The sequence below is a fragment of the Parus major genome, chromosome 5 (genome assembly GCF_001522545.3).
Source record: "Parus major isolate Abel chromosome 5, Parus_major1.1, whole genome shotgun sequence".
In the NCBI taxonomy this organism is placed as follows: Eukaryota; Metazoa; Chordata; class Aves; order Passeriformes; family Paridae; genus Parus; species Parus major.
Window position 1 is genome coordinate 39,542,325 of NC_031774.1, and position 26,409 is coordinate 39,568,733.

General features: G+C 44.6%; 1 protein-coding gene across 3 annotated transcripts in view; it reads left to right on the forward strand.

The window, feature by feature from the left end:
• IFT43 (intraflagellar transport 43) overlaps window positions 1-25,489 on the forward strand; it is a 45,252-nt gene extending 19,763 nt beyond the window's left edge. For all 3 annotated transcript variants that reach the window (XM_015631339.3, XM_015631336.3, XM_015631337.2), the window contains 6 exons: window positions 8,804-8,836; window positions 9,308-9,354; window positions 20,863-20,935; window positions 22,309-22,384; window positions 22,724-22,786; window positions 23,565-25,489. In XM_015631339.3, coding sequence (XP_015486825.1) covers window positions 8,804-8,836; window positions 9,308-9,354; window positions 20,863-20,935; window positions 22,309-22,384; window positions 22,724-22,786; window positions 23,565-23,675 — 403 coding nt within the window. In that variant the 3' untranslated portion in view covers window positions 23,676-25,489. The remainder of the gene's footprint in view (window positions 1-8,803; window positions 8,837-9,307; window positions 9,355-20,862; window positions 20,936-22,308; window positions 22,385-22,723; window positions 22,787-23,564) is intronic.
• The last annotated feature ends 920 nt before the right edge of the window (window positions 25,490-26,409 follow it).

The window sequence follows — 26,409 nt, forward strand, 5'->3', positions numbered from 1 at the left end:
GCAGTCAGCACCCTAAAATTCCTACAGCTCTTCGGACAGCAGCTAGGGTTGTTGAGGAATAAACACAACTTGTTTCAGATAGCCCTGTAAGCAAACACAAGTGCTACTTTCAATAGGAAGTCCCTTCCAGTGCCTGCATGTGTACCTCATTTCTTCTAGATGGATCAAGGCAGCAAGAGGGGTTTCAGCTGCAACTGAAATTTCCCCTTTCTGACTGATGGGCCACATAGAGTTGGAATAATCAAGGCTTGTTTAGGAAAATGGCCATGCTGAAGTGGTAGAGTGTCTAGGAATGCATTTGTCAAGAGGGTGAATATTAAGTGCCTGTAGGAAGGAAGAGGATGCAGTTGGGGTGACCTTTAGAGCAGGGTAACCCAGCCCCTGTGTAGATATCATTTAAGGCTCTGAAGGCTGGGCAGTGGTGAGATTGCACCCTGGAGCTGGAGGAAAGTTATTTAAGAGATTAAGGGGTTTTATGATTCAAGGTCTCTAGAGATAAGTAAAGTTAAAAACCTCCTGTTTCAAAAATATGGGCTTAAACTATCCTGTATTCTTTCTATAAGAAATGACCCCTGAGAGTGCCTGGTTTTAGAACATCTAGCAGTCCCTGTTTTGCAGCAGGGAGTAGTAAAGTGCTCATGAGTTTCTCTGTCTGGGACAATGGGGGAAGGCTTGTGTCATTGCTTCTGTTCTCTACTCCCAATCCAGCAGTGTTGAGGTGAGTCTCAACACTTCCCTGTGACACTGCCACATTAGGAGCACAGCCAGACTCCTGACTGCATGGGAGATGTCAGCCTCACTCTGCAGCTTGCAGCTATCTGCAGATGTCCTCAGTGAAGTGAAGAGTATAGGCAGAGAGGATGAAGGCTGCCAAGTGAGGGGGCAAAACTCAGAAGGAGAAGAAAGAAAAGGAAGTCTGATTAAGTTTTGTCTTGAAGTGTCTGTTTTTGGGTTTGTCCCTGCATTGATCTGCAAGGGAATGAGGCAAGTAATGGCCCCTTGGGGACCTTCAGGACTTTCCTCTCAATGTCAGCCGTCATTTTCAATCACCCTCTCCCTCCCAGCCATTAATTTTGGCCCAGGATCATGGGGACTTGTCCATCTATCACTCCTAATTGACACTAAATGATCTGTCAGTTTATTGATGAACGGCAGGAGTGGAATTGTCACAATATATTTTACTTTCTAACAACTCCTCCTGACAATTTTACCTTGTCCATCTCACTCTCCTCACATAAATCTCCATTGGCCTTTCATTCCTTCTCTTGGGCTGATCTGGTGCCAGCCACCTCCATGCCATCGGCACGCATCAAGGACATCAAGATGGCGGTAAGCTGCAGTGTGCAGGCCCAGGGTGGGTTTTTTCTTCTCTCTCTCTCTCTCTCTCCCCCCCTCCCTGCCCCCTCCTCTTTTTATTTTATTTTATTTTTTTAATAGGCTGGATGTTCCAGGAATGCTAACAAGCTCCTGTCCTCTTGTCCCTTCATGTCATTGCTGGGGTGAGCTCTCCTTGGTGTTTCTGTTTAGACTCAGTAAAGATAACTGGCAGAAAAAGAAAAGTCCCTAAAAGACAGAAGAGTCACCTGAGAATCCCTCAGTGCCCTGGCTGTCACAGGGGATTTTTATTCCTTTTAAACCTGCTTAGTGTGACTTGTAAGAGTTTCCTGCAAGGGGAAAGTGTTAGGCTTATGTCCATTTATTCCTTTGCAGTGCTCAGAGGAGCCTGGAAAAAAGAGTTTTGTTTCTTCTTTTCCCTTTTTCCCCCTTTTTTTTCTTTTCAAGATTTTTTTCACCATTTTTTCTTATTTCTTTTTCCTTTTATTTTTAATCTCTCTTATTTTTAACCTAGATTTCTGTTTTATTTTTTCCCAGTTAGGGATGGTTTTTTTGACTTCTTTTTCTGGAAAGGTACTGGGCAATGGAAGGTCTAGTAGGATTGCAGCCTCTTGCTCCCTTAGAAATGAAGCTTGCATGACAAAAACAGAACAGAAACGTGGCATTTTTGGTAATGGTCCATGTAAACTGCTGAAGTGGCAGAGTGTTCTCAGGGTGAAGTCTCTTTGACCTTTTTTTTTTTTTTTTTTTTTTTAATGACTGGGGAGAAGGATCTTCCTTCCTTACTTCTCTGCATCTCCAGGAAATTTCCCAGAAAATTTAGGGGATGCTATTATGGCTGTCCCAAATATTTCTATTTTAAAATAGCAAAACCTTGAAGAACACATGCAACTTTCAACCCTTTTGTATCTGTCACAGCCAAGGCTAAAAGCTTGTCTGGCCATTGTAGGTCCCCCTATATATTGGCTGTGAAGTCTAGCTTAATGCAGTTTACCTGTTGAAAGGCACCTGAGATGACCTGATCTATTTGCTTGGCCCTATTTCCCCCTCCCCCAGCCCCCTTCCCCATAAAACCCCTCTACTCTTCTCAAATTCTTAATCCCAAGTTCTTAAAATATCTTTGTTCAGAAGCTGTTGCTCTCAGATGACAGAACAATAATAATAGAACAGTAATAAACACCTAATTCTTTCTAATATTTTTCATATAAATGTTTTCAGTGAGGCCAGTCACAAATGAAAGGTCTTTGAACCTCATAATAATGGGTTTGTCCTCTATTGTGAGATTTGACAATAAACCCAAACAACCTTAAATACATTTTCTCTCTCCTTTAGCAGTCAGCTCTTTCCTGTAACCATGAGGATCAAGAAGTGTGCCTTTTTCTTTAAAAGGAAGCTGAAATGCTCCTGTAACCTCAAGAGTCATTTTATGAGAGAGTTGAGCTTTGTGCTTACTGGATGCCAAGAACGTGATCACTTGGATAGGAGTCCCTGTTCTCAGGGACCAAAGATATGTGGTGGATACCTCTAGAAACTGCAGCACTGCTTTCTGTTTTCCCACACAGCAGGAATTTGTATTGAGTGTTGTTGTTTTTTCTGTTGCTCAGTGGGAGCTCTGAACAGCTCTGCCGGTCAGCTCTCTACCAGTGAGCGAGAGGGGGAACCCTGGGAACATCTGCTTCGGGGATGATGCAGTGAGTAGGCTGAGGTTCAGTGATCCTCGGGAACACTCTTGTCAGCTTCTTCTATTGTGCCAGTTCCTAAAGTCCTGCTTGCCAAAGCTTTCCTCCTTTGTTGTTTCTGTTAAGTAAGGCCACATATTAAGACATGAGGAGAAACAAAAACACTTCAGCTGGAGATTAAGTGCTTCACAAGTCCATTTCAGCTGGAGCTGGCTAGCAGCAGTGTCTGTCAGATCTCATCTCACAGAGCATGCCTGCTCATTGCTGCAGCCATCCTCTTCCAGAGCCACGCTCTGGGGCAGTGTGCTCAGCATGCAATCTGACCAGCACAGGCAGCTTGTGAGATGGATGGTAGGGCCATTACAGTTTTAAAAATGTCTGTCTGCCCAAAGCCCCTTTGCAGTGATACAGATAGCCATGCATTCCAGGGCTGGGAAGTGGAGGGCTGTGAGGTGACATCCTATGATGAAAGTAAAGGCTCATAACATGCTGAAATCAATGGCAAAATTTGCCTATATTATAGGAGCTGTAAACTCCTTAATTTTGTAAAGGAAAACCTGGCTTTTCCAGGCTGCCACAGGCCAGGAAGAGAGGGTGGAAACTTAAAACAACAGATCAGAGCTCCGGGGAAGGTGCAATGGAATAGCTGAGAAGGCACCTTGTGGTGCTTTCCAGCACGGGTAGTAGTTCTAATTTACAGACACCCTTGGCAAATGTGTCTTTTCCTGTGCCGCAGCGAACAAGCAGTGACCGAGACCCATACTTGGAGAGCCCGGAGAACTATCAGTTAGCACTTGTGTGTCATATTGGATGTGTAACTTAGTTGTGCCTTAGGCTATTGAACAAGCTGCAACTCCTAGCTCACCGCCTACTCAGTGTGGTGATGGGCACTTAAAGAACACTTGAGTAAGAGAGTACAACGCCTTTTAAAATATTTTTCCTCTTCTCCCTCAGGCCTAGACCTGAATTACAGTCTTTGCCCAAGAGGCAAAAGGCTTCGTGCCTCCCTGTGGGCTGAACCAAGCCTTCGGCGTTGAGGTGGTCATGGTTTTGGACGGAAGTGCTGAGGCAGAACGCCGGCTGCTGACTTGTTTTCTGCGCACCCAGCCTGTCTCTGCCCGCCCTTTGATCGCCCCACTATCTCCAAACAAAATGCATCTCTGAACATCACGACCTTCTCCTTTTTTCCCCGTTTCATTCTTTTAGCAAGAGGGATGCTTGGAGCGGCTTTCTGGTTCCACGTGATTCGCAGAAGTGGTTGAGGCATGCCAGGAAACACTCCCACACACGGGGGAATTTCTCCCCCGCTGCCGTGTAAAACGAGAGCAGCCCTCGGTCCGGACCCGCGGCGGGTTGCAGGCCAGCCCGGGCCCGCAGCCCCGCGCCGTGCCCGGCAGGGGGCGGCCGCGGCCCACCCATGCTGCGGCTGTGGCGGCGGCGCGGTCCGGAGCGGCCCGGAGCCTCGGACGGAGCGCAGCCGGGCCGGCCAGAGGGCTGCCCGACCTCCCAGCCCTCTCCTCCGCCGCGCCGTGCTGGGCGTGCTCGTCCCGCCGCCTCTGTATGAGTTTTAGCAAGCTTGCGGTAATCCCTTTTCCTTAGCTGTGCTGCCCGCCCTCACACCTCCCCGGGCCGCATGAGAGAACCTCCGGTCCTGCACGGTGAATCCCTTGGAGTCTGGCTGTGGCGCGGTGCAGGACGCGAGTGTGTCTGGAGCTCTCATGAGCCGTGGACATTAAAAGATTTCAAGGACGTTTTTCCCCTTTCATTCCAGTTATGTCCTCTGCTAAAATAGGTTAACGGTGTCTAATTAACCACTGCACATTGTCATGCTGCATAAAGATAGCATCCTGGCTGTTCTCTGAGCCCTGCCACTTTATCTCCATTTAGATCTCCGTGGTAGGCCATTAAATGAGAAAGAAACAGTTTAACAGAGATGATGTCTACATTGGAACTGCCTTTCACCCTTCAGCACAGAAGTTGCAGGCAGCTCAGCTGTGCATCAGGGGGCTGTGTGGAAGTAAAGTCTCGGGTCTGACGTTTAACCCGTTCTCATTAATGTGGACGGAGGATTCCTCCTGGGCAGAATGGAGCAACGACAACACGAGAGAGAGAGATCAGATCTATATCCTCTGCCCCAGGGCAGAGCTAGGAGGGAAACAGGCATTCTGTACTAGGACTGACATACCATGGGGTTACACAAGGACTGTCAGGGTCTTACCCAGTTTCACAGCTATTGAATAACCTGAAATAGAGAGGGGGTAAGCAGCTGTCCAAAGCTATTGGGAATATTCTGGGATTATGGTTATGTTTGGGTGTGCTGACAGCCTCTCAGGGAAAGGGAGTTTAAAAGGAACTGTCCATGTGATGGTGTGAGTCCATGTTCTTTGCCCCTCCAGATGCAATGGACTTGGGAGCATAAGTGAAAAAAAACTGATGTATCTCTGTCTCACAAAATTGGGGAGTAGCTGGTGTATAATACAGCAGACTGAATGTATTTCTGACCATTGCTCCTGGGATTGTATTGGTTTGTTTATCCTTACTTGAGTGACTGTATCTGTAGTTCATATTCAGTTGCTCATTTTGTAGATCCTTGTTGCTGCCCTCCCTGGGCTGTGCCTGCTGCCACAGCAGACAAAGCAGGGCAGTGCACTTCGTGTTGCTGAGAACATGAGAAAAGAGGAGGAAAGCTGTGTATGCTGGCTTGAGTTTGGTTAGGTTTGTTCCATGTCTGCTTTCACTCACCACTCCAAAGCTCATGAGATGAATGAAGAGGGTGCTGTTTACCCAGACCTGATACTCCTGAAGGAGGAAATGTTGGTCTCAATGTGTGGCAATTGTCATTGGTAAGAGGAGGCTATTCTTAGGAAGAGGTACTCCACAATCCTTAAAGCAATGTGATAACATCATGAAGAAATCCTGTGAGGCTTCCCACAGTACTTGGAGAGCAAAGAGACAAGCAGCTGATTGGTTCTGCAGAAATGCTATCTCCAGGTATAGCTTAGCCCTCAGCTAAGTTTATGGAATGGACAGAATGGAAGGTGGGGCACATTTGAAGATCTATTAATGATTTCTCTTGCTGCCTTGAAGCCTTTTAACTTTAAGACACAAGACAAAACTCATCTTTCCTCTCAGAGTCGCTTTGTTACATAGATTTAGGTACTGCAGTTTTGCCAAAAAAGCAAAAGACTAGTTAAAGCAAAAATGTTTTGTGGTTTTTTTCCCCCCAATGTGAAACAAGGACTAAAAAAGTAATTTGGCACTAAACAAAATGAAAGGAAGCCTTATAAAAAATTAGAGGAAATAGTGTTTCCTGGTATCTTCTTTGTTTGATCATTAAGGCCACAGAGAGTGTAAGACACACAATTCCCTCCTGTGCTACAGAAGCTTCACACTATATTTTTGGGATAGTTTTCTACATGTGAGCTCATGAGCTGACTTGAAATGCTAGTTTCATCAAATAATGCTGTACCAAATAATATATTAACAAACATACCTAGTACAGGTGCCTGGAAGCAGATGTCTCTCCTAAACAGAAGAGCAGTCATTTCTATTTCTAGCTCCTGCTCCAGTGCCATTAGTATATAAATGTCCTGTATAAACCATAGTACTCTCAGCATGAGAGACTTGCCTCACCCAGTGCCACCATTGGGACCTGTGGCACAGGGACTAAGGTGTTCTCCTGGGGACACTGACCATGGGGCTGTAACTTGCCCTAGGAAGAGAAAGGAATGGTCTTGTTTGATGGGAGAGTTCTAATACCTGGGCTCTGGGATTAAAGGGGACAGTACTATATCTCCCCACTCCCTGCTGATGAGTTTGTTCCCCAAATTACTGTTTTTTCCAATATATGTTGCAGCTGTTTCATAATGAGGTATTTGCTTATTGTCCTGAATAAGTCTTTTCCTAACAACACAGAAAAGCTGAGAAAGCTGAAGTCTCAAAGCAGTCTCTGCCTCTAGGACTAACATGACTGCCTTCCCTGTGGGCCACCTGGATATCAGTCATGACAGGGAGCTTTAGGAAAAAGAAACAGAAATTGCTTACAGGGATAGTAGTAGTGACCTTTTCTCCTGGGAAGTATGAACATGTGGAGTGTTTCATTCCTGCCTGGAGACAGGAGCAAAGATGTAAGGAGTGTGAGTACTGAGGAAGAGAGTGTTACTTAGGGTTGGACAATCATCAAGAGTAACAGGATCCTGCCAAGAAGATGTTAAATTGAACTCCCAGGAAATCATCTCACTGTGCATGGCTGTGAAATGCCATCATTTGGGATGTTTCAGCTTGTAGAGGGCAAGGTTGTGTGGAAACCAGTTCTGTGAAGGCATAAAGGAGGAATAAAATAGGAGAAATCTTGCATCATCTTTCTACCTCTGTTTTCTCAGAGTCTAAATGCCACTGAGTGCTGGTGGAGGGCTTTCCACAGCCATCTATTTCTTTCTCCATAGTATCAGGAGGCTCACAGAAAATGCTTTGTACTACCACTGAGGAGAAGGATGGAGCTGGACAGTTCATCCTCAATGGAAGAGCTGTTTCCCCAGTTACGTTAAATGTTTGCCTCTGAATAGAGGGTGCAGTTATAGCTGAAAGCCCAGGTGCAGATGCCACCACACAGCTGGAGTTCTGATTGTAACAGTCGATATTACTGGGCTCAGATCACTGATTCGGTGTATCTTTAGCTTCTCACAGACTGCAAGCTCCAGAGAGAGCAGTAGAGACAAAGGACTTTCTTCCCCTTATACTTCTCCATATAGCTAGATATCCTCTCTGCCCTACTCCTTGCTCTTAGAAGAATAGATTATTCACAGGAGAGCTAGATGAAGATTGTGACTTGCTAGGTCAGAGAGCAGACGAGAAGAGGCCTGCGCCCTGTCACTAAGTACTTTGAAAAGGGCAGTGCAAGGCAGTGAAGCAACTTTTCTTATATCTTGGTGTGTCCTGGGACAGTGCATGTGATAGGGGAGAACCCTGTGTATTCTTTGTCATGGCACACTGACTTCAGAGGAGGGGAGAATATTTATTCCCAATGCATAGACATGAAACTTCACTCTGCAAAATGGCCAAAGCAATCAGCGAGTGATGGAGTATCTGCTAAAAAGAAACCTGGCATTTAATTAACTTTTCAAAGTGCTGGTTCAGCAGTCTTCATGTTTTACATTTTGAATATTGAACAAGCATCCCTAATCGGGACTGAATTACTTCTGGGCTTGTTGGGGTGGAGAGCAAGGGAGCTGCCATTTGCCAGCACCTCCCCACCATGTTATTATGAACTCCTGTTAACTCAGACAGGTCATCCCTGATTTTCTGCAGCAACTGCATGTCTGACCTGAGCTCGGCCAGCTCAGGTGGAACTCCTAACCTGAAAGGCAGCCAGAAAGTCTTTATGCACAACCACAGGGAGGAAGAAACTGTTGATCTCTCAGGAGTAGGTAGATGAAGTATGGCACCTTCACTCCATAATGCGTCAACCTCTCTACTCAGGTATGGCCAGCTTTACCTGCAGCTGATGCAAAAGGCAATAAAAAAGTATCTGAGAAACTAAAGAACCAGAGAGTATCTGGGCATGTCTTTTGGGACCCAAGTGGTTTTGTTTCAGTGTGTTGCAGTCAGGGACTTTTTGATACACTGCTTAATAGTCACTCAGAACTTTTTACAGTGTGATGTGTTACATCAGACCTGATGCAGGTCAGTACCTGATGCAGTATTTTGCACAATAACAATCATATGGGGAAAGGTTAAGTTTTTTTAATTTCTCTAGCCTTTTCTAAACATAAACCTTCCTTGTCTTGCAGGTTAGGAAGAAAGCATGCAGAAGAAGTAGAAGAGTAAGTTTGCATTGTTGCTGAGACTTCTTCCACAACATTTACATCTGATCTGATCATCTGACCAGTACACCAAGATCTGAAAGTTGGGAAGGACGCAGAACCTGTCAGGAATTCATAGAATGTGTCCTGCGATGGGGCAAGGCTGGTCATTCTGTAGTTCCCTGGATATGGAGTAGATGATGGCTCTGTCACTCCCATGAAACAAAAAAAAGGAAAATTAGAAAGCCATTGCTTTCCTCCCAGACCCACCCCAGGCCCTACTGTCTGCTGCGTAGGGATTTGTCTTAGGTACATCTTCCTTAAGCTGAGATTTCTGCTGAGCCCAGCAGTGAGGGGTATGATCAGTCTGTGTACTAAGACTACTTGTAAACTCTCTCATTGACAGACTATGAAGTTTGTGGGGAGAAAGGGGGCACAACAAAATGTTTTTCTTGGCTTGCAATTGAAATTCTTTCTTGTGCTTTGCTGCAGCCATCGTCTCAGACAGCAGAGCCTGGAGGCATCAGATGATGTCGGAGGTAAGGTATCACCTACTTGACTGCAAGAAGTGCCTTCATGCATGTCTAGGGGCTTTCCAGTAAAGTGAGCAGAGACATCTTGTAAGAAATTGCAAGGAAATTAACCACTCTGGGGAATAAACAAATGTAGGAGCTGCTTAGGTCTCCCCAGATGAATGAGGGAGAAAGGGTAAAGGAGATGGAGAGGGAGGATGAGGAAGTATGAACTTGTAGTCTAACTCTAGTTTTTCATGAACACAGAATTATGGAGGACCCTTGGAAAGCAGGAAAGTGGCAAGGACACACTTTTCTCTGTAATTACCTCCATTGAGAATAGTGGACTGGGAAAAATGAGAGCTAAAAGCACAATGAAAGGTTAAGAGTGGGGAAAGAAGTCCCACTCTCCCCTGGTTTAGGTGACAGTAGGCTCTGCTTAAAGCATCTGTTATCTTTCACAGCAATATCCTTGTTGCCTGGGGTTTCTGTCATGATGGAATTCTTAATTTAAAAAATCTGCTTGCCCTAACCCAAGATCATAGTTCATAAGCTAAACATAAACACTGGTGGGTAATCCCATCTCATCCATGTACAGGCTGCTGTGAAATTTACTGGACTCCTGACTTAGCACTGGTTTTCTTTATAGTGTATATTACCTGCTCTTCTAGGACTAGATGAGTCAAGAGAAATCTCAGGAAAAATTCACATTATGCATTTCAAGACAAGCACTAGACAACTGTGAGGAGCACAGAAATTCATTAAAGCCTCTAGGAGGTACCTCAGTTTTCAAGGGCTAAGAATTTTTTACAGTGTATAAAAAGTCACATTTGTAAAATATCAGCAAGCATCAGAGGAATTATCTGGAGTCACAAAGGATCAGACATCTGTATGGTTTATGAGATTAAATGAAGACTTATTTGGGTCCTCCAGACAGATTAAGCATTGCAACATATGACTGCTAGAAGTGGCACCTTTATAGCATTGGCATCTTCAGAACAGACTAAATTGTCCCCCTGGGAAGTTCCTTGGGCTTAAATTTCAGTGTATGTCACTGAGGCTGGTAGTCTGTTCTGAACAGCTCTGACTGTTTGCATACGTGCTGTCCTTTTTGTTGAACCTTGGTCATGCACTTGGAATATGACTGTCTTTGCTAACCAGGCATAAAAATGCTTGCCACATGTTTGTTTGTAGCATGTGACTTTCAGCACTCCAAGACCTTGGGTAATAAGTATAGAACAGATTTGATGCAGAGTGTGGTATGAATACATGTTGAATCCTAATAGACTTCACTTATTTATCTGTGGTTAACAGTTGAATTTGGATTGTTTGCAAATTGGCATTTGGCTTTGGATTAAATCTATGCCTTAGAAGAAAGATGTAGTATGGTTCCTACCCAGTCAGTTTGTTGTACAAATATTTTGGGCTGTGGATCTAATTTGCATATAGAAAATCTCTAAATGGATGGTGCACTGCATGGTTGTGGTCCTATTTCGACAGGGAGATAAGTCAAACTGTTGTGGGAGAGAAATTCTCCATGTGGGCTCAGCAGTTGGAGTGACGAGAAGTGACATACAAATTCTTGAACTCGAATAAAATTGCTTTTTTGAATAAGCAGAGAGATACAGATAACTGCCTTGTGTAGAAGGCAGGGAGAAGCATGCAGTGGCTGTGGCTGTGCAGTAAATTGAGCTGTATCAGCCTCTCCTTTGCATAGAACTGCACTTGAGTTTGTGTCCTTAACTGTAACAGCAAAGCTCAGTTTCTAAACACAGAAAAATAAAGACATTGGTGTATGGATCCCCAAGGATGGGTCACGGTTATTTTGTGCTGCATAATGTCTTAGCTTGTACACCTTAATATGAACAGGCGCGGTTGCGTAATGATTGCTTCTGTCAACCAATACATTTGGATCGCCTTCCTTTAACCTATTAGAAAGCTGAGCTGTACCATTCCATTAACATTGTTTGTCCCCCATCCAACCTTTTCATTAGAAGAATGAAGGACAAAACTATATGCCCTTAAAAAGGTGTTCTTGTGAATTTGAAATGTGCTTGGTCGTGATCGTTTATACATCACTAACAACTAGAGGCTCTGAGTTTGGAGTCCATTTGATAATGTGTTAAAAAAGTACAGGGGCTGTAGAGAACCCCATTTGGCAGGTGGAGAGTGGAGGGAAGCCAAGTGGAGACTTTTGGGCTTGATAGGCCTTGTAGTTTCAGAAATAAAAGTAGAATTCTTTCACTGTTCCTGGCCTGTGTATGAAATAGCATGATTCCTTATCTCTGTGGGAGTTTGGGAGAGAAGGACAGGCACTTCTCAGGCTGTGTGGAATGACTGAAACAATATGGGAGGTAGTAAGTGGGTGGACCAAACAGGGACACTCATGGAATGATCTGCAGTTTCAGCCATTCGTTACGGTTGCACAGGGAAACCCAGAAGGTGGAAAACAGTTTTGAAAAAGTGCAGTGTCTCCCCAAAAGTAGCTCTGGATTATCTAATTGATAACTAGGTTGATTTCCTACTGCACTCACTGCGATCTTAGTGCCCGCCCTCCTGAACACATGCTGGTACTCATGAGAAGTCAGGCACAGCAAATGCTTAACTTCTGTTAGAGGGTATGTGCCCACTGGACCTTGTCATGGGGGACCAGGTCCTCTGCATGGTGAGAAAACTGCTTTAGCAGGATTTAATGCATCACACTTGAGGAATAATAAACCCTCACAAGCAATACAAAAGTGTTTAATTCCTAAAGGACAGGCCTAGTTAAGTCACTTTTGACCAGGGGCAATTGGGGGCTTAATGCTTTGTATGTAGCAATCTGTGCAATCTTAGAGAGAGGAGTTTGAGGGTAATTGCTCAATTTTCTGTCCATGTCAACAGGGAAAATGAGCAGCAGTGACTGAGCTCTGTATGGCAGGAAAACTGCATGAGATGGGAGATGTGAGACTCACTGTGGAATTTAAAAGGTGCTATCTGCAGCACACTGCTTCCTTTTCTGTAGCAGCCAAGAGCTTCTGCCATGTGCAGACTACCCTTTGTCATGAGGTGGGAGGGAAGATGGGACAACCAAGCTGAATTGAAAGGCTTTATCCTCCCTTTGTTGCTTTCTCCAGCAGGGCATAGAGGGCTTTACTTGGCTTGTGTGTCTCTGGCACAGAGCTAGATAGGGCTGTTTCCTGTCAGGGCAAGAAATGCTAACTTTCCTCCCCCACCTCAGCAATCTGATTTGTCCTTTGGCTAGAAGTTACTTTGTTGTTCCTTTTTTTGTCTACCAGTTCTGCACTGCTGCGTTGTATTCCCCCTGATGTCTTTCTCCTTACTACTTTGCTCTTGGATTTTTCTTCTCAGCGCTTTATGGGAACTTATTAGCTAAGGTTGTAATCCCTCTTCCAGCTACTCCCACATAGACTACTGCTCCATCATCAGAAGTCCCTCTCTGCTTTCTCTCTGTTACTCTTGGGATGCATAGCTCCTAGAAAAGGGCTTTTATTGGAAGACTGGGATGTGATGTGTGATTTTCTGTCTGCAGTAACAACAGCTTGTTATTTTAAAGCAGATAGTGTGTATGAATGAGAGAGCTGATTGAAATGAAAGCCTGACTATGCTACATAGACAACTGGAACCTGACCTGCAGGTGAGGAAAGCTGCCAGGAGACAGTCACTAGTCACTCTGTGCCCTCAAGGCAAAGCCCCTTCCTGCCTGCTGGGAAGCCTCCTCAAGGAAGCAGAGCTGATGATTAGACCTCTCTATACAATGTCAAACCTCTAGAAGGACTTCTTACCCTTCTGGCATGTGCCAGCAGCTCCTTTGCAATTGAGCAGGATGAGAGTCCAGACTTTGAACAACAGAGGGGAAGTGTGCAGATGCCATGGTCCCAAATCCTTCTGGGTAGTGATATCTGCCAGGTGGGAGATTTGTAATTCACAGCTATAAAATATCCAACACTTCTTGGCTGCATGCAGATATACGCCAATGATGATATTGCTCCAAACAGAGCTGAGAATAGAGCATAGAGAGGGTTACTCTTAGCTCTATCATTTCTTATCAATTTTGCCAGTTGCTTCTCTGGTGAGCTGCTGTTTCTACAGAGCACACCAAATGCTGGTGGATTCCAGAGGCCATGAGCTGCAAGGACAGCTGCAGTGGCTGAGCATGAGGGTAAGAGGGCAGAATTTGCAGGAACAGTCAGGGATATGGCCAGTGGGTACTTCATAGGCTCAGAAGGCAATGTTGAAGTGATTTGAGGAGAGCTAAATGCATGAAAAGTTCTGAGCATCAGTGAAATGGAGACAAAGTGAAAGACATGCGAATGGGCTGAATAGAAGGTTTTGGGGCAGAGAGTGTCAATGGTTGTTGGGTCTCTCGGACTCTGCACTGTGACTTTATGTGTGGCTTTGTCAGCACACCACATCTCTCCCCTTTGCTGCTCGCCCACCCAGTGCACTACTCTGATTCTCTGTGTGAGGTCACTGAAGGGCAGCCTGCTGGTTGCCACTGAACTGTTGGTCCAGGCCAGTTTGAACTCCTCCAATAACTCCTGGCATTGTGATCTAGAGCCTCTGGTGCTGGAGGAAAGCTCTCTCTTGAGAGCCACAGTGGGCAGGGGAGTGCAGAGAGTATGTGTATGGGACCCCAGAGACTGTCTGAAGTTCTATTTGAAGCAGCAGACCACTGGCCAAGGGGCAGGGGGCTCCTTAATTACAAGGGAGCCCACAGAGGTTGTTGAGGGCTGAAAATGACGGTCTGGGGAGGCATCTTCTGTTGCTAAATTCTACGATGTGGTTGATACACAGTCATATTGGGTCTGTGATTGCTAAGTCCATAAATGTAGTTGACGGATTAGGTTTACCTAAAATACCCTTTAAGAAAAAGCTCTTGAAAGATGATTACAGAATTGAGACACCATCATTTAAAACTGCCTGAGGCAAACTCCTTTGAAAATTGCAGCAGTGGAGGGACAGAGAGAGAACCGCGTAGCCCTTGATTGTAGTGTCGTTCCCTCAGGACCCGTCCCCCCTCCTCCTCAGTTTCTCATCTGATATGAGAGAGAGCAGCAGTAAGATTCCTCATCTGTCTTATGAAAATCCGATTCTGAGTGGTTCTGATCAAACCCGGCTGGCTGTCAGCAGCAGTGGCCTTGTGTGGAGGGAGGGAGGCTTCTGAGGAGTTGCTGGATGTGGAGGTGTCATGGGTGCTGCCGATCAAAGAGGCATTTTTTAATAAATATATATAAGAAAAAATAAAAAAAACCTAAGGATTTAGCATAAAAGAAATGTAGTTTGTCTTGTTTTTCCAGTGTAACATGAAGAGGATGAAATAGAATCAGGCACGCCTGCTCCTGTACATACTTCCACAGGAGCATCCTGAGAAGCTGCTTTCCCTGCCCCAGTAATGCTCTAATGAAAAGTCCCTTATCTCCAGCATTGTTGAAGAAGGTTTTGTGTTTCTGAGTTCACTAGACCCTCTCAGGACACCTCATACCTTCTCATCTGATGCCCCACTACCTTCTGAGTATGTTTTAGCAGGGGAATACTGCAAAGGAGCAGGAACAGCCTTTGAAAAGAGGAAAACACATGTTACTGGAAAGGAGGGCAGGCGTAGCACTCTGTCAGGGGGCTGTTGGTAGGACTGGGAGCTGTGTTACCACTCTAAATGCTGATATCCTCAGGAGCATGGTGGACTTGAGGTCCTGGGCCTTGTCTCCAGTCTCTCCTGTCTTCTGCTAATGAACAAACCTATGCATTAAGAGATTCCTCACCTTGAATGCCATCAAGGTCTGCTCCCACTTCTTGCGTAAGTGCAAGCCATGCACTGCTGTTTGTGAAGCCCTCCACGGAGCCCAGAGACTCATCTGACAGGGCTGTTCTGTGCTTTGCCTCACATTTTAAATGACTGAAACTGGGCAGAGCCTTTGTATCAGCAATAGCCTTGGGAAGCAGCAGAAATGCCTGATGCCTGTCCCCTGCAAGCTGTCAGATGCAGACGAAGCCACGCCACACCAAGCAGTCTGTGAAAGCACTGCACTACTGAAGCAAGTAGAATGTCTCCTGGATCACCTGACCCCCCAGCCAGTCATCCATCTAGCTGAGATGTAATATTATGCAAGGCAAATGTATAATCTTTCAATGCAAGGCTGTAGGGTCAGTACTGAATCTGCTGTATGACCTTCCCTAGATCTTGTGACTCCTCTGGCACCTGCTCACAGGGTGACTTTTCCCATTAGCTTGGCTGTTGTGCTGTTACCATTCTCAGAAGAAGAGGTTCATGGGACACTCAGGTTATCTTCTGCTTATCTCAGCTTTTGAGACAGTGCCCTGGTAGCTGTGGTACTGTCTGCTTTTCACTCTACTGTTTTTATCTCCCTGCTGGTTGATCAGGCAGGTACGCTACTCCATGTTGGCCTACTAGTAGGGCAATTTCAGTCAGGGAAAGATATCCCTATGAAATTAATATCCAAGCATCCAAAGAAGCGTTCTTTATTCTCTCCATTTGCCTGCTGCTCTCCTGAGAAAGCTTCCAAGAGGCTTCAAGCTTGTTTGTGTGTTCAGCAGAAGCTGTGTCCCTTGTTCTTTATGGTTTTTTGAAGATTTTTTTTTGCCTGTTGCTTTCCACTTTTTTACTTCCTTTTTTTTTTTTTTTTTAATTCTCCATTTTTCCACTTAGAGAGAAAAATTATTTATTGCATTGAGATGCGCTAATTAAAGCCATTTTCTGGTATTTGGTTACTGAAGTGTTTGATGTCTCTCTGACAAGACCATGAAATGCACAGAGTGTCCACAGGGACAGAATTTGCTGAACACGGTGCTTTGTAAATGAGGGGACACAGTGTCGCAGCAGCTCATGAATATGAAACGCCCATGATGCTACCTCAGTGGACTTGGGAACACAGATGAATCCTGTCATGTGCTAAATGAGACCAATTTCTTTCACTTAACTTCATCTTCAATCAGACCTTCCATTTGCCTGTTTAAAATTCCCCAAACGTGATGCAGAAGGTAACAGCATTCAGTAAAACAAAGTTTTGCAGGAGTAGAGATATTGTAATTATTTCAGTTTTACATTTTATGAGCAAGCAACATAAAATAAAGTTAGTTTCATTTTTATACCTGCTTGATGGTAGGAGATTGCCAGCTCCAGAAGCCACTACCCTCTTTGTGTTCTCTGGATATGCTGGTGTGTGCACAGGGAGGGCAACACAGTACCCACCACAAGAGTGTCCATTCTGAACTGGCTATGCTGACCCAGCTGGGGAAAGTGGATCAGACTGTGTGAGATGGAGTCTTCTTTGTTTGTGGGTGCCAGGATGGGGGCTCAGGGTACTCTTAAAGCAGCTTAGGGAGTAAGCAGCAACCACACTCCGACTAACTGCAGGCCTGAACTGGAACATGGTTTCTAGATGCAGCTTTGCCAGTGATTTATTGCCTGACCTGGAAGAGGTTCTGTCCATCCCTATTAATGTGCCATCTTGTATCTAGCAGAGAACTTGGTTCTTTGGGGAAAGGACAGATCTTACTGGGAGTTTACAGGATTTTGAGAGACACAGCCTTCAGGTGTTGCTACTAAGCAAAAATCAGCCCTGCTTGGGAGGGGAGATGCAGTTTACCAACTTTCAGGAGCAGCTGGGTATTAGATTGATACAGGTTTTCCTATCTTCTGCTTGTTGCTTTCTGTGGTTGTCTTCTTTGCCTGTCAGTAAGTTATTTGCTAAGAGGTAAAAAAGGTGATGGTTGTACATGTCCTTTAATATGAACACATAAAGCCCTCCTTTCTGGATGACTTGAAAAGCTGCTGTTCCTTGCTTATTGTCTGTCTGCCTTCACTCTTTCCCCTCTATCTCCTCCTCCCATTCACACACTTCTGTCTTGTGTCATTGGTGCCTTGCCATAACTTAGTCACAAAGTTATTTTTGTGTAAGCTAAGTTCAACTGTTGAAATAAAATATTACTCTTATTTATATGCTGGGACTTAGATGTTCTGGGACGGTCAGTTTTGTGCAGTGACTTAACTCCGCAATTAGCCAACATTTGGTACTGGTATCTCCTGCTCTACCATAACTTCCATAGGAGTATGCTATATAGGAGTATCCTATTTTGATTTCATTCTTTGTTCACTTGTTCATAACCATCTGGGAGGTGGAGGGGAGTTCACATTTGTCATCTAGCATTTGATGTTCACTCACCTTTTCACAGGCCATTTGTCCACTTCATTGTTCACTACATTGCAGTGACCTGGTATCTGTGAAGGTGTGTCCTTTTTTGCAGTCATTTCTAAGGTTTGCCTACATGGGCATAAGAGCTTGGCCAGTAAAGTAGGTGTCAAGGTTCAGCACCAGAAGGACAGGTTTATGGAAAATTATTTGAAACCCCCCACATGAACAGGAGAGGAAAAACGTGGGTCACAGAGCAAAGTACACAGAGTGGGGTTTGTCATGCAACTTTGTTGTTGGAAAAAGATGCAATGCGAGATTGGGAGGACATGGTCCTGTGAACATTTCTGCATGTACTAATGTTATATGTAAAGCCTCCCTGCAGCTAGTGGGAATATAAAAAGCAGAACATATTCTGCTTCTAGCCTGTGCTATGCTATTCCTCCTGCAGCTGACACTGTGCCACAATTTAGCTGTCTTACCAGAGCTTATAGGAAAAAAATATGTGAGTCTCAGGAAGAGCAACAAAAACAATTAAGTGTCTGGAGAATGAGTGGGGGTAATGTTGGGTCCTTGGTGATAAGTAAGAACTGAGACACTTTGCAAACCGTACAGAGAGAAGGGAGAGGGATTGTGTAGAAGTGGCACCATGGGAATTGGCAGAGAGAAGAAGTAATTATGAGTAACAAGTGAAATAAAGACCAAAATATTTCAGGAATTATTTGCCCCTGATAGCAGTTACCCCAGGGACCTGATATTTTCTTAAAATTTGAGACATTTCTGTACTGTTTCCTTCAGTCTCACAGTCCTAAAGGGCATTGCTTCTGCCTAGAAATGGGCAAAGCATCTGCACTTAGCAGTAAGAACAAGCGTGCACTGGCCTTTGTTGGAGGGGCTGGCAGGGGCCTCCAGAGCTTTTCCAGCTCTTCTGTCTGAAATATTTTCAAAGTGTCTATAAAATATTGGAGCCTTGAATTTCTTTTGGAAAGAATTTCTAAGTGATCGCCTGAATTTTGCTAATACAGAGTAGAGGTCATGCTCTGCAAGGGGTTTAGAAATCTCTCCATGGAATTCAATGGCAATGAGATAAAATCAGCACTAGAGAACCAAGAAGTCTATGTGAACCTGCAAAATGGAAGGGACATCACTGATCAGGGCTTTAAGTTTACAACTTTTTCTAGTGTAAAAAGAGATCAACAAAAATGAAAGAGAACTGGGAAGAGTAGACTCCTGAAATAGCTGCCAAAATGAGCACTGAGTGAAGAATTTCAGTTTCCTGCAAACACCTTTTACATTTCTTCTGTCAAAACTGGATAAGGATCTGACTTACTGCTCTGTGGGTGAAGATAGCTCTGTTCCCAGGTAGTTTTTAATTTACTTGTGTTTGCTGAGAAATATTCATAGTCTCACCATAAAAGGATAAATTAGTTCAGAAGAGGTTAAATGGTTTCTCATTCCCATGCTCATTTTCCTGGACTTAACAGGGCACCTCTGCACAGAGCTTCATTCCCTGCCTTGGACCAGTCGCACCAGTCTGTTCCCTCCCTGCTCCTTGTTGCTTATTACAGGAACTTTCTCCCACGTTATCCCTGAGCAGACTTTACCAACTGCCTCCACATGTCAGTCTGTCTGTCCCTGGAGATGCTTTTGTCCCAGAAATGCATTTTGCTACAAGTTTTACCAAGAGCTTGAGAGCCACTGCAGGGAAGAGCCACTGGGATAGCAGCTTCTACCAGGTATTATCCTCACAAGCAGAGCTGGGGAGATCTGCCCCAAATGCCCAGTGATGCACAGGTGAGACATTCCTTGCGCTTGCCTCCTCTGTCTTAGGGACAGCCTAGGGGCTGTTGCTGCAGTTTCCCTTTAAATGTCTTTGGGAAGTTTGCTGCCGTTGGAGAACCTCTTTGCAGGCACCTGCTCCTTGGGTGGCTGGGGAGCTAGAAGGCACAGCTCTGCTGAGGCCGGCCAAGCTGTCACTCCTCTTGCTGTGGCCACGCTCATGACAGCCCCTGTCCTCCTCAGCCTTCCGCCAGGCAACCAATTAGTGAGAAATCCCACTGTGTGGCCAGTTCCGGCTGGCCACCGCGCCAGGGCCCGGCTGACCCGTGCCCTGCTGCAGCTGGGCCAGGGCTGCCTCCTGGCCAGCAAGCGGGGCACACGGCGGACATGCAGCAGGGGAGGGCAGCTGAGAATCTGCGCAGCTCTGACAGGCGGCCGGACTAGAGGCTTCTCGGGAAGACCCTGCCCAGAGCTCTCGGCACCATAGGTGGGAATGTCTCTCCAGCTCCTGAATATTCATCTCAGCCTGGGCTGCAAAACGGGGCAAAGCCAGGCTCAGCTGCCTGCTGCCATCCAGCAGTAGCATTGCTGTGCTGCTGGCAGAGCTGGGAGCAGGCTGCTCATTCCAGTGCTGAAGGGGCCAGCTCTTCCTGCACACTGGGCAAGTGAAATCTTTTCCCTGAGCCAAACCAGCTTCTCTGTGGTTTGAGGGCTTAGGTCTCTGGAGAGCCTTTGTGGCCTTGAGTCTTTAAAGGAGCTCTGTATTGGTGTACTCTGTTCTTGCTTTGCGCCTGCAGTTACTTTGCCTTCTCTTTCTTCTTTTTTTGCACTAACTTTTTGCAGTGTTTTGTAAAATGATAGACTGTGCAATGCTTAGAGGGCCTTGCTTCTTTAGCAGGATGCAAAGCATACTCAGTTCATCCTCCTATCCCCAATGCTTTTATTTCTAGCACTCTTTAAGTTGGAGTAGCCATTGTCCTTGTGCTTGGAATACCCAGTGACCTTCAGCGATTCCAGGATGACACTGGAAATCATGAAAAGATTTGTGACAATAAAACTAGACTTGTTCCCTCGTGTTTGTATCTGCTAGACAACCAGCACTTCCTTCCTGAGGAAAGACATGGGCCTCTGCACAGCCTGAGACCCCGACAGGAGATCCTTCAACATGTAATTGTATGTGAATTCTCTCAGTTTCTGCCTAATGTTCATTCATTTTTAACAGAGTCCAGGTGACTGGTGTCTGAATAAATAACACATAACAAGCAAATTCTTGCCAGTTCATGATGGCAATATAGGCAGCAAGGTTTAGTACAAGTGGCTTCTTTTGGATTCAAGGTTGTGTTCAGATGCATAATCCATGGCCTATAGAGCCCTACCTGCATTAATCTGTTCCTCTTGCAAGATTTCTTGTGACCTCAGACTTCAAAGTTTTATTGCCTTGTTTTAATATTAAACAATATATTTTTAATTATTGCTAAATTGCTCTTTTGTGTTTTCCTCTAATAAGAAATAGGATACTTCATATCTGTGAAGCAAGGGAACCTTTGTCTTCAGTGAGAGGAGAGCACAACTCTCCGTTTACTGCTGCTGCTTTCTCTTGTTGCAGACATTCCTGTGATCCCTGACTTGGAGGATGTCCAGGAGGAAGATCTGGCCATGCAAGTGGCAGCTCCCCCCAGGTAAGAGCACTGCCAGGTGCTCTTGAGGCTCTCATCAGCAGTGCAAACTGGCTAGTGAAATTAAACCCATCTTACTCATGCTCTTTGGATGTCAGCAGCAGTGATGTTCAGCAGGATTTGGTGCGGTATTTTGTGACAGTAGTGCTCCAAGCTGAACAGTGCAAAATTCTTGTTTCTTATTACACAGAGAAAGCAATTACTGCATATTCTCCCTCTCTATAAAAAACTGACATTAGAATAATGTATTTGATGTTGCAAAGCCAAGCTCTCAAAAGTAGGGAATTTCTTGATTTAAGGATGCCTGCATAACCACAAATGTCTCCAGTACACATGCATTATCTCACACACTTTAATTTTGATGGTCGTAGGCTGCTGTGCCCTCCATGGGATATCCTTCTTACTCAAGTGTGTAGTTAATTTGCAAAGTACAATCCTGTTGCTTGAAGGTGCTATCACAGTAGCCTTGGAGTCAGCTCAAGAGAGACCAGAAAGTTTTAAGAAATGGAAGTTTTTGGAGTTTTGTCTTAAACATACCAGGAAAGTCTTCCTTCCTCTATTGGGCCTATTGCGAAGGTCACAGACTAGGATTTCTGTTGATCCTTGTTTGGAGGGGTGGGACATCTTACTCCTGGCCACAGATGCGTCTCTCACAAGTGTAGAGTAGTTATTGTAATTCTATAGCTGTAAACAAAAATAATTGACAGTTTATAGTAATAAATTTAAAATTACTGTGTCTCTCACTAGAATTAATTTCTTTTTCTCTCTCTCTTTTTTTTCCTGGTCCTCCTGTATTCGTAGTTTTCTTGCAGTAGAAAAAACAAGTGATTTTTATAGACAAACACAGGCAAATTCAATTAATAAAGGTCTTTTCTATAGTGTTGGATCACCTGTGAAGGCAGGTGTGGTACAACAGTGTATCACCTTTTGAAGGCTACATTTTAGGAAGCCATATTTAATAGCTGTGATGCAGATCAGACATGAGAAGCCCAAAATCCCTACTATTCTGTATCTTGTATGCTGTTGCTCACAGAGGCTCCTTTGCTAAGACACTGGAGCTGTTTGAATGCTTACTTGCATTCTTTCTAGCCCTTGCAACTAATGTATGGCTCTTCTTCTGGCTTGCTGGTTTCTCAGTTAGTCTGTGCTTGTTCCACATCCTATCTTTATGCACGTGCACAGCCTGGTACATAGATTTGTCAATGACTGTTCATTTGCTGACTGAGCTGTGCTTCTGTCTGGTACATCCATCCCAAGAGTCTGCATGGGGGATGTGGACACTCAAGATGTCACCAGACTACTGTTCATGCCACCCTTCTCCTCACATGTGCATCCACACTGACACAGCCTTGTTCTCTGACCCTTTCTGGCTGCAGTGTGCAGGTGAACCGAGTGCTGACCTACCATGACCTGGACAAAGATCTAATGAAATATGCTGCCTTCCAGACTCTGGTAAGTGGATACTTCTGTGGGCTGGCTAATGTGAATCCCTTTCCTTCTGGGCTCATGTCATCCTTCACAGTGATACTCAGCTGCACAAAACACACAGCCTTATCATCCAAAGAACTTGCAGTCTCCGTGTAAGTCTGTTCCTCTCTGCAGCATGGCTTTTGTACTTGTTTGTGTCTGTAAATAATGTGGATATGGTATCTGTTGCTCAGATGAGTTCTTGCTGTTGTTCTGAACTAAGTGACCCTTACGAGGCAAATGTGGCAATGTCTAAAGAATGTGTCTGGTGAAATGATGGTGTTTTCTCAGTGTCTGTAAGACTATGACTCTCTATGTTCATAGGATGGGGAGGTAGACCTGAAGCTCCTCACCAAAGTTTTGTCTCCAGAGCATGAACTACGAGAGGTAAGTCTTTGTTTTATGGAAACACCAACAAGGTAGAAGCTTCTTGTGTGTCTCAGACTGTACTAGGAAAGGAAACCTTATCAGTGGGGTGGAGAAGTGATGTGAGGAGGAGCTTGTCCAATCTGTTGGAGGTTTGATTTCCCCAGCAGGTGATTTTTAAGATACATAGTACTTTTTTGGTGTGAGTTTATGGCATCACTATGATTGGCCCCCTTCAGTATGAAGAAGCTGATCAGGAAAATGTGAAAGGCCTAGTACTGTCAGAGATCCCTGCAAAAACAGTGCTTTGTCCTCTGGTAGCACCATGAGCTACATGTGGTTCTACAGAAAAGTACAGAGGGACAAAGGCAGGAAACATTTTGGGTTTGGGCAGGGGCTTTTTAAAGCAGGACAGAACAACCTCAATACAACTGGGTAGGCATGAGCTCAGGACTTGCAACAAAGGATTTCTGCAGCTTTGAATTGCACATGCTTCAGCAGAAGTGCTGAAGAGTGGAAGGGCTCCTTTCTATGCCTTGCCTGGGAGTATCTGATATTAACAAGCATCAATAAATATGTCCTTTTTGGAATTTTAGAGCATGAATAATTTTGTCCACCTTTTAAAATTGTAGCAGATATTCAAATTTCATTCTGGCTAATATTCTTGCTCTAGCTAGCTGAATCTGAGGCTTCCCTGGTTAGGGCAGTTGCCTTTTGGTTTCTCTCTTTGGCATTGTTCAGAGACCTTTGGGTGACACCAGTAACATTTCAGCATGTTTATCTTTTTTCCTCTTGGTAGGATGATGTCAGCTGGGATTGGGACCATCTCTTCACAGAGGTGTCATCAGAACTAATGACTGAGTGGGACCTGGGACAGTCAGAGAGGGAGGACCACCTCAGTCTCCCATAGAGCTCTGACACATCAGATGCCTCATACGTAAATCTCCTGTAAATAGTTAATCACTTTAATTTTCTATTCACTTGTTTGTATTTGAGAATTTATTTCAGACATGAAAATAAATAGGACCTTGCTTCATAGAAAAATTGTCTTGGGAGAAGTTTTGGTTATTTTTTAATAAGAATTTTTGTTCTTTAAAGAAATTAAGAATTCTCTAACACAATAAAATATTTACTTATAAAGAGTCATTCCATGTCAGCAGCACCTCTACAGATAACTGCAATGGTCGATCTTTTCTCTATGGAAGCACAGCCTCTCTGGAGTGGACCATCGTACAATGGAGTGTGGTTTGCACTGATGGCTATCAGAGAAGCTTAGGCTGATATGACTTGTTTTCATAGGACATCCAGCTTACCATCTTCCTCACAACAGGCACCTCAGGTTGTCAGGATATCTGATTGACATTTCATCCAGCAGCCTCCAGCTTTTCCTAGTTAGTTTAACCTCTCTCTTGAAACATTACTCCTGTATTGACTGAGGAAGCAGCATCACCTATTAAACTGACACTTCTTACAGCCCCTCTTTATACCTTGAGGTTTCCCAGCTAAATTCTGACCAGGCATGACCTCACTTAGCTTTTGCAGTCACATGAAACCACAGCCTGAATGGGGATCGCTTCAGGCATAGGTACTTTGCAAGGAAAATGTTTATTCCATGTGTGTGGAAGAATGGAGCCTGATGCTCTCAAACAATACAGGTGACTTACAACAGTTAACTCCCTGGTGGGTGTCTCCTTGGAACCAAGTAACTCATTTTTGCTGTCATCTAAACAAAAACTCATTTAGCTGTTAATACCTTATCCCTGTAGACCCATAGTCATTATTTGAAGAAAACAGTAACATTACTTCTAAACCAATGTCCTTTAAAGCCAAAGTTGGAGAATCTTACTATATACTTCTGGGGAGTGCAGGTGCTGGCAGGAAGCTTGCTGTGCTGCTTTTCTTTGCTTGTTTGGTTGGTCTAACAGAGCACTGCATTCCCACTTCTGTGACAGCAGAACAGGTCAAATAGCTCACTATGAATTCGGTACTCTGCAGAATTTCAGGGGAGAGATGACATGCCAAACAACTTTACCAACAAAATGAAGGAGTTGGGCCCCAGTCTGGAGCCACAAAAATAATGGGAGGCTAATCTGTCTTAAGGAAACACTAAGTTTCTTACAACCAAGATATCTCTCCTATAACTAGAAAACTAAGTGAGGCATAAGCTTGGGAGGCCATTGTATGGAAGACTTGAAAGTCTTTGTGCAGAGAAACCTGTTTTGGTAGGAGCAGAAAAACTTCTCAGCTCAGCTAGCATCTACTTTTCTGTGACACTTATGATTCCTGGCCAAAGAGAATTTAGAATGCTTTGTACATCCCAGGAAAAAAATTAAATTCAACAAACTAAAATAGGTTTGGTAAATCAGATAAGCCAGTCTGAGAGGGGAAAAAAATGGGTGCTTTTGGCTGCCTGCCTCACCTAGGGACCCTGGGCAAAGGATGTGAAGCAGGTGTGTGTGGGCCAGGCCTGTGCCCAGTCTGGGACCTTCCTTACCCAGCAAACACCAGAGCTGGAGAGAAGGGCTTGAAAAAAATGTCAGCCTCATCTATTTTATGGCAGGAAGAGGTGTCTTTGATCATTTAGTCTGACCTGTTATAATATGGGCCATGGTAGAGTCTAGTGAGATGGGGCTGAGAGTTTCCTGTCTTTTAGAAAGGCAGTCAATATATCTAAAACTCTTTCCTGATTACTTTTTAAAAGATGATTGCCCTTATGGTTTAAAATCTGCTTTATTTCTAGACTCAGTTTTTGAGTTTTTTTGTTTCTTGAGCCTGCTTTCTTTCACCTTTCCACAGCCATGCTGTCAGATATCTTCTCCTTGCTTCAGTATTTATGTGCATCGGGATCAAGTTGTCTCTTTAATTTCTTTCAATAAACTTAATAGACTGAGACTTGTTTCCATGTCTCTTCAATTCCTTGCACAGCTGGAGAAGGGGAGGCGGGTGTTGGGCTCCTGGCCCTTCTCCAGTAGGCTGTTCCCACCCACCTTCCTTCCACAGTTGTGCTTTTGTTGCAGTGTTGGGAAGATGAATAAGACCTGTTGCTTCTTCTTCACAAGTTCTGGTGGTGTTACACGTGTGTTACTGTCCTTACTAAAGAGGAAAAATGAGCTGCTCTTTCATGCCCAGGCTCATGATGATACACAGCCAGTGTGTACTGGCTGTGACAAAGCTGCCTCAGGAACCCACATTCCTGATAAGTCCTTTGGAAAGAGCACGCAGGAGAGGAAATGGCAGGTGTAACTTTTTCTTGTAGACTGCAAAGCAATTGCTCTGGTTGAGCCTCAGGTGGGATAAGAAGAGGAAGCAGTTTTCAAACAGTGCCCCCAGCTCCTAGGAAGTCGGATCAGCCCTCTGGGCTGTGCCTGGACAAGGCATAGATAAGCCTTGCTGGTCTCCACAGACCCTGTACTGCAGTGTGGTAATGCAAGGTACAATGGTGTGCTTAGGGCTGCACAACGAATCTTTGACAGAATCAGGGTTAGAAATTAAGAACCTCAAGTTCCCAATTCAAACTGGCAAGTGTTTTCAATCTTCAATTCAAACATGGCAATTCAATGTAGAGCAGTCTTAGTCTTTGTCCTGCTCTGTACTTAGATTGCTGAGGCAGAGCTGCAAACCTGTCAAAGTGTGTGTGTCAACAG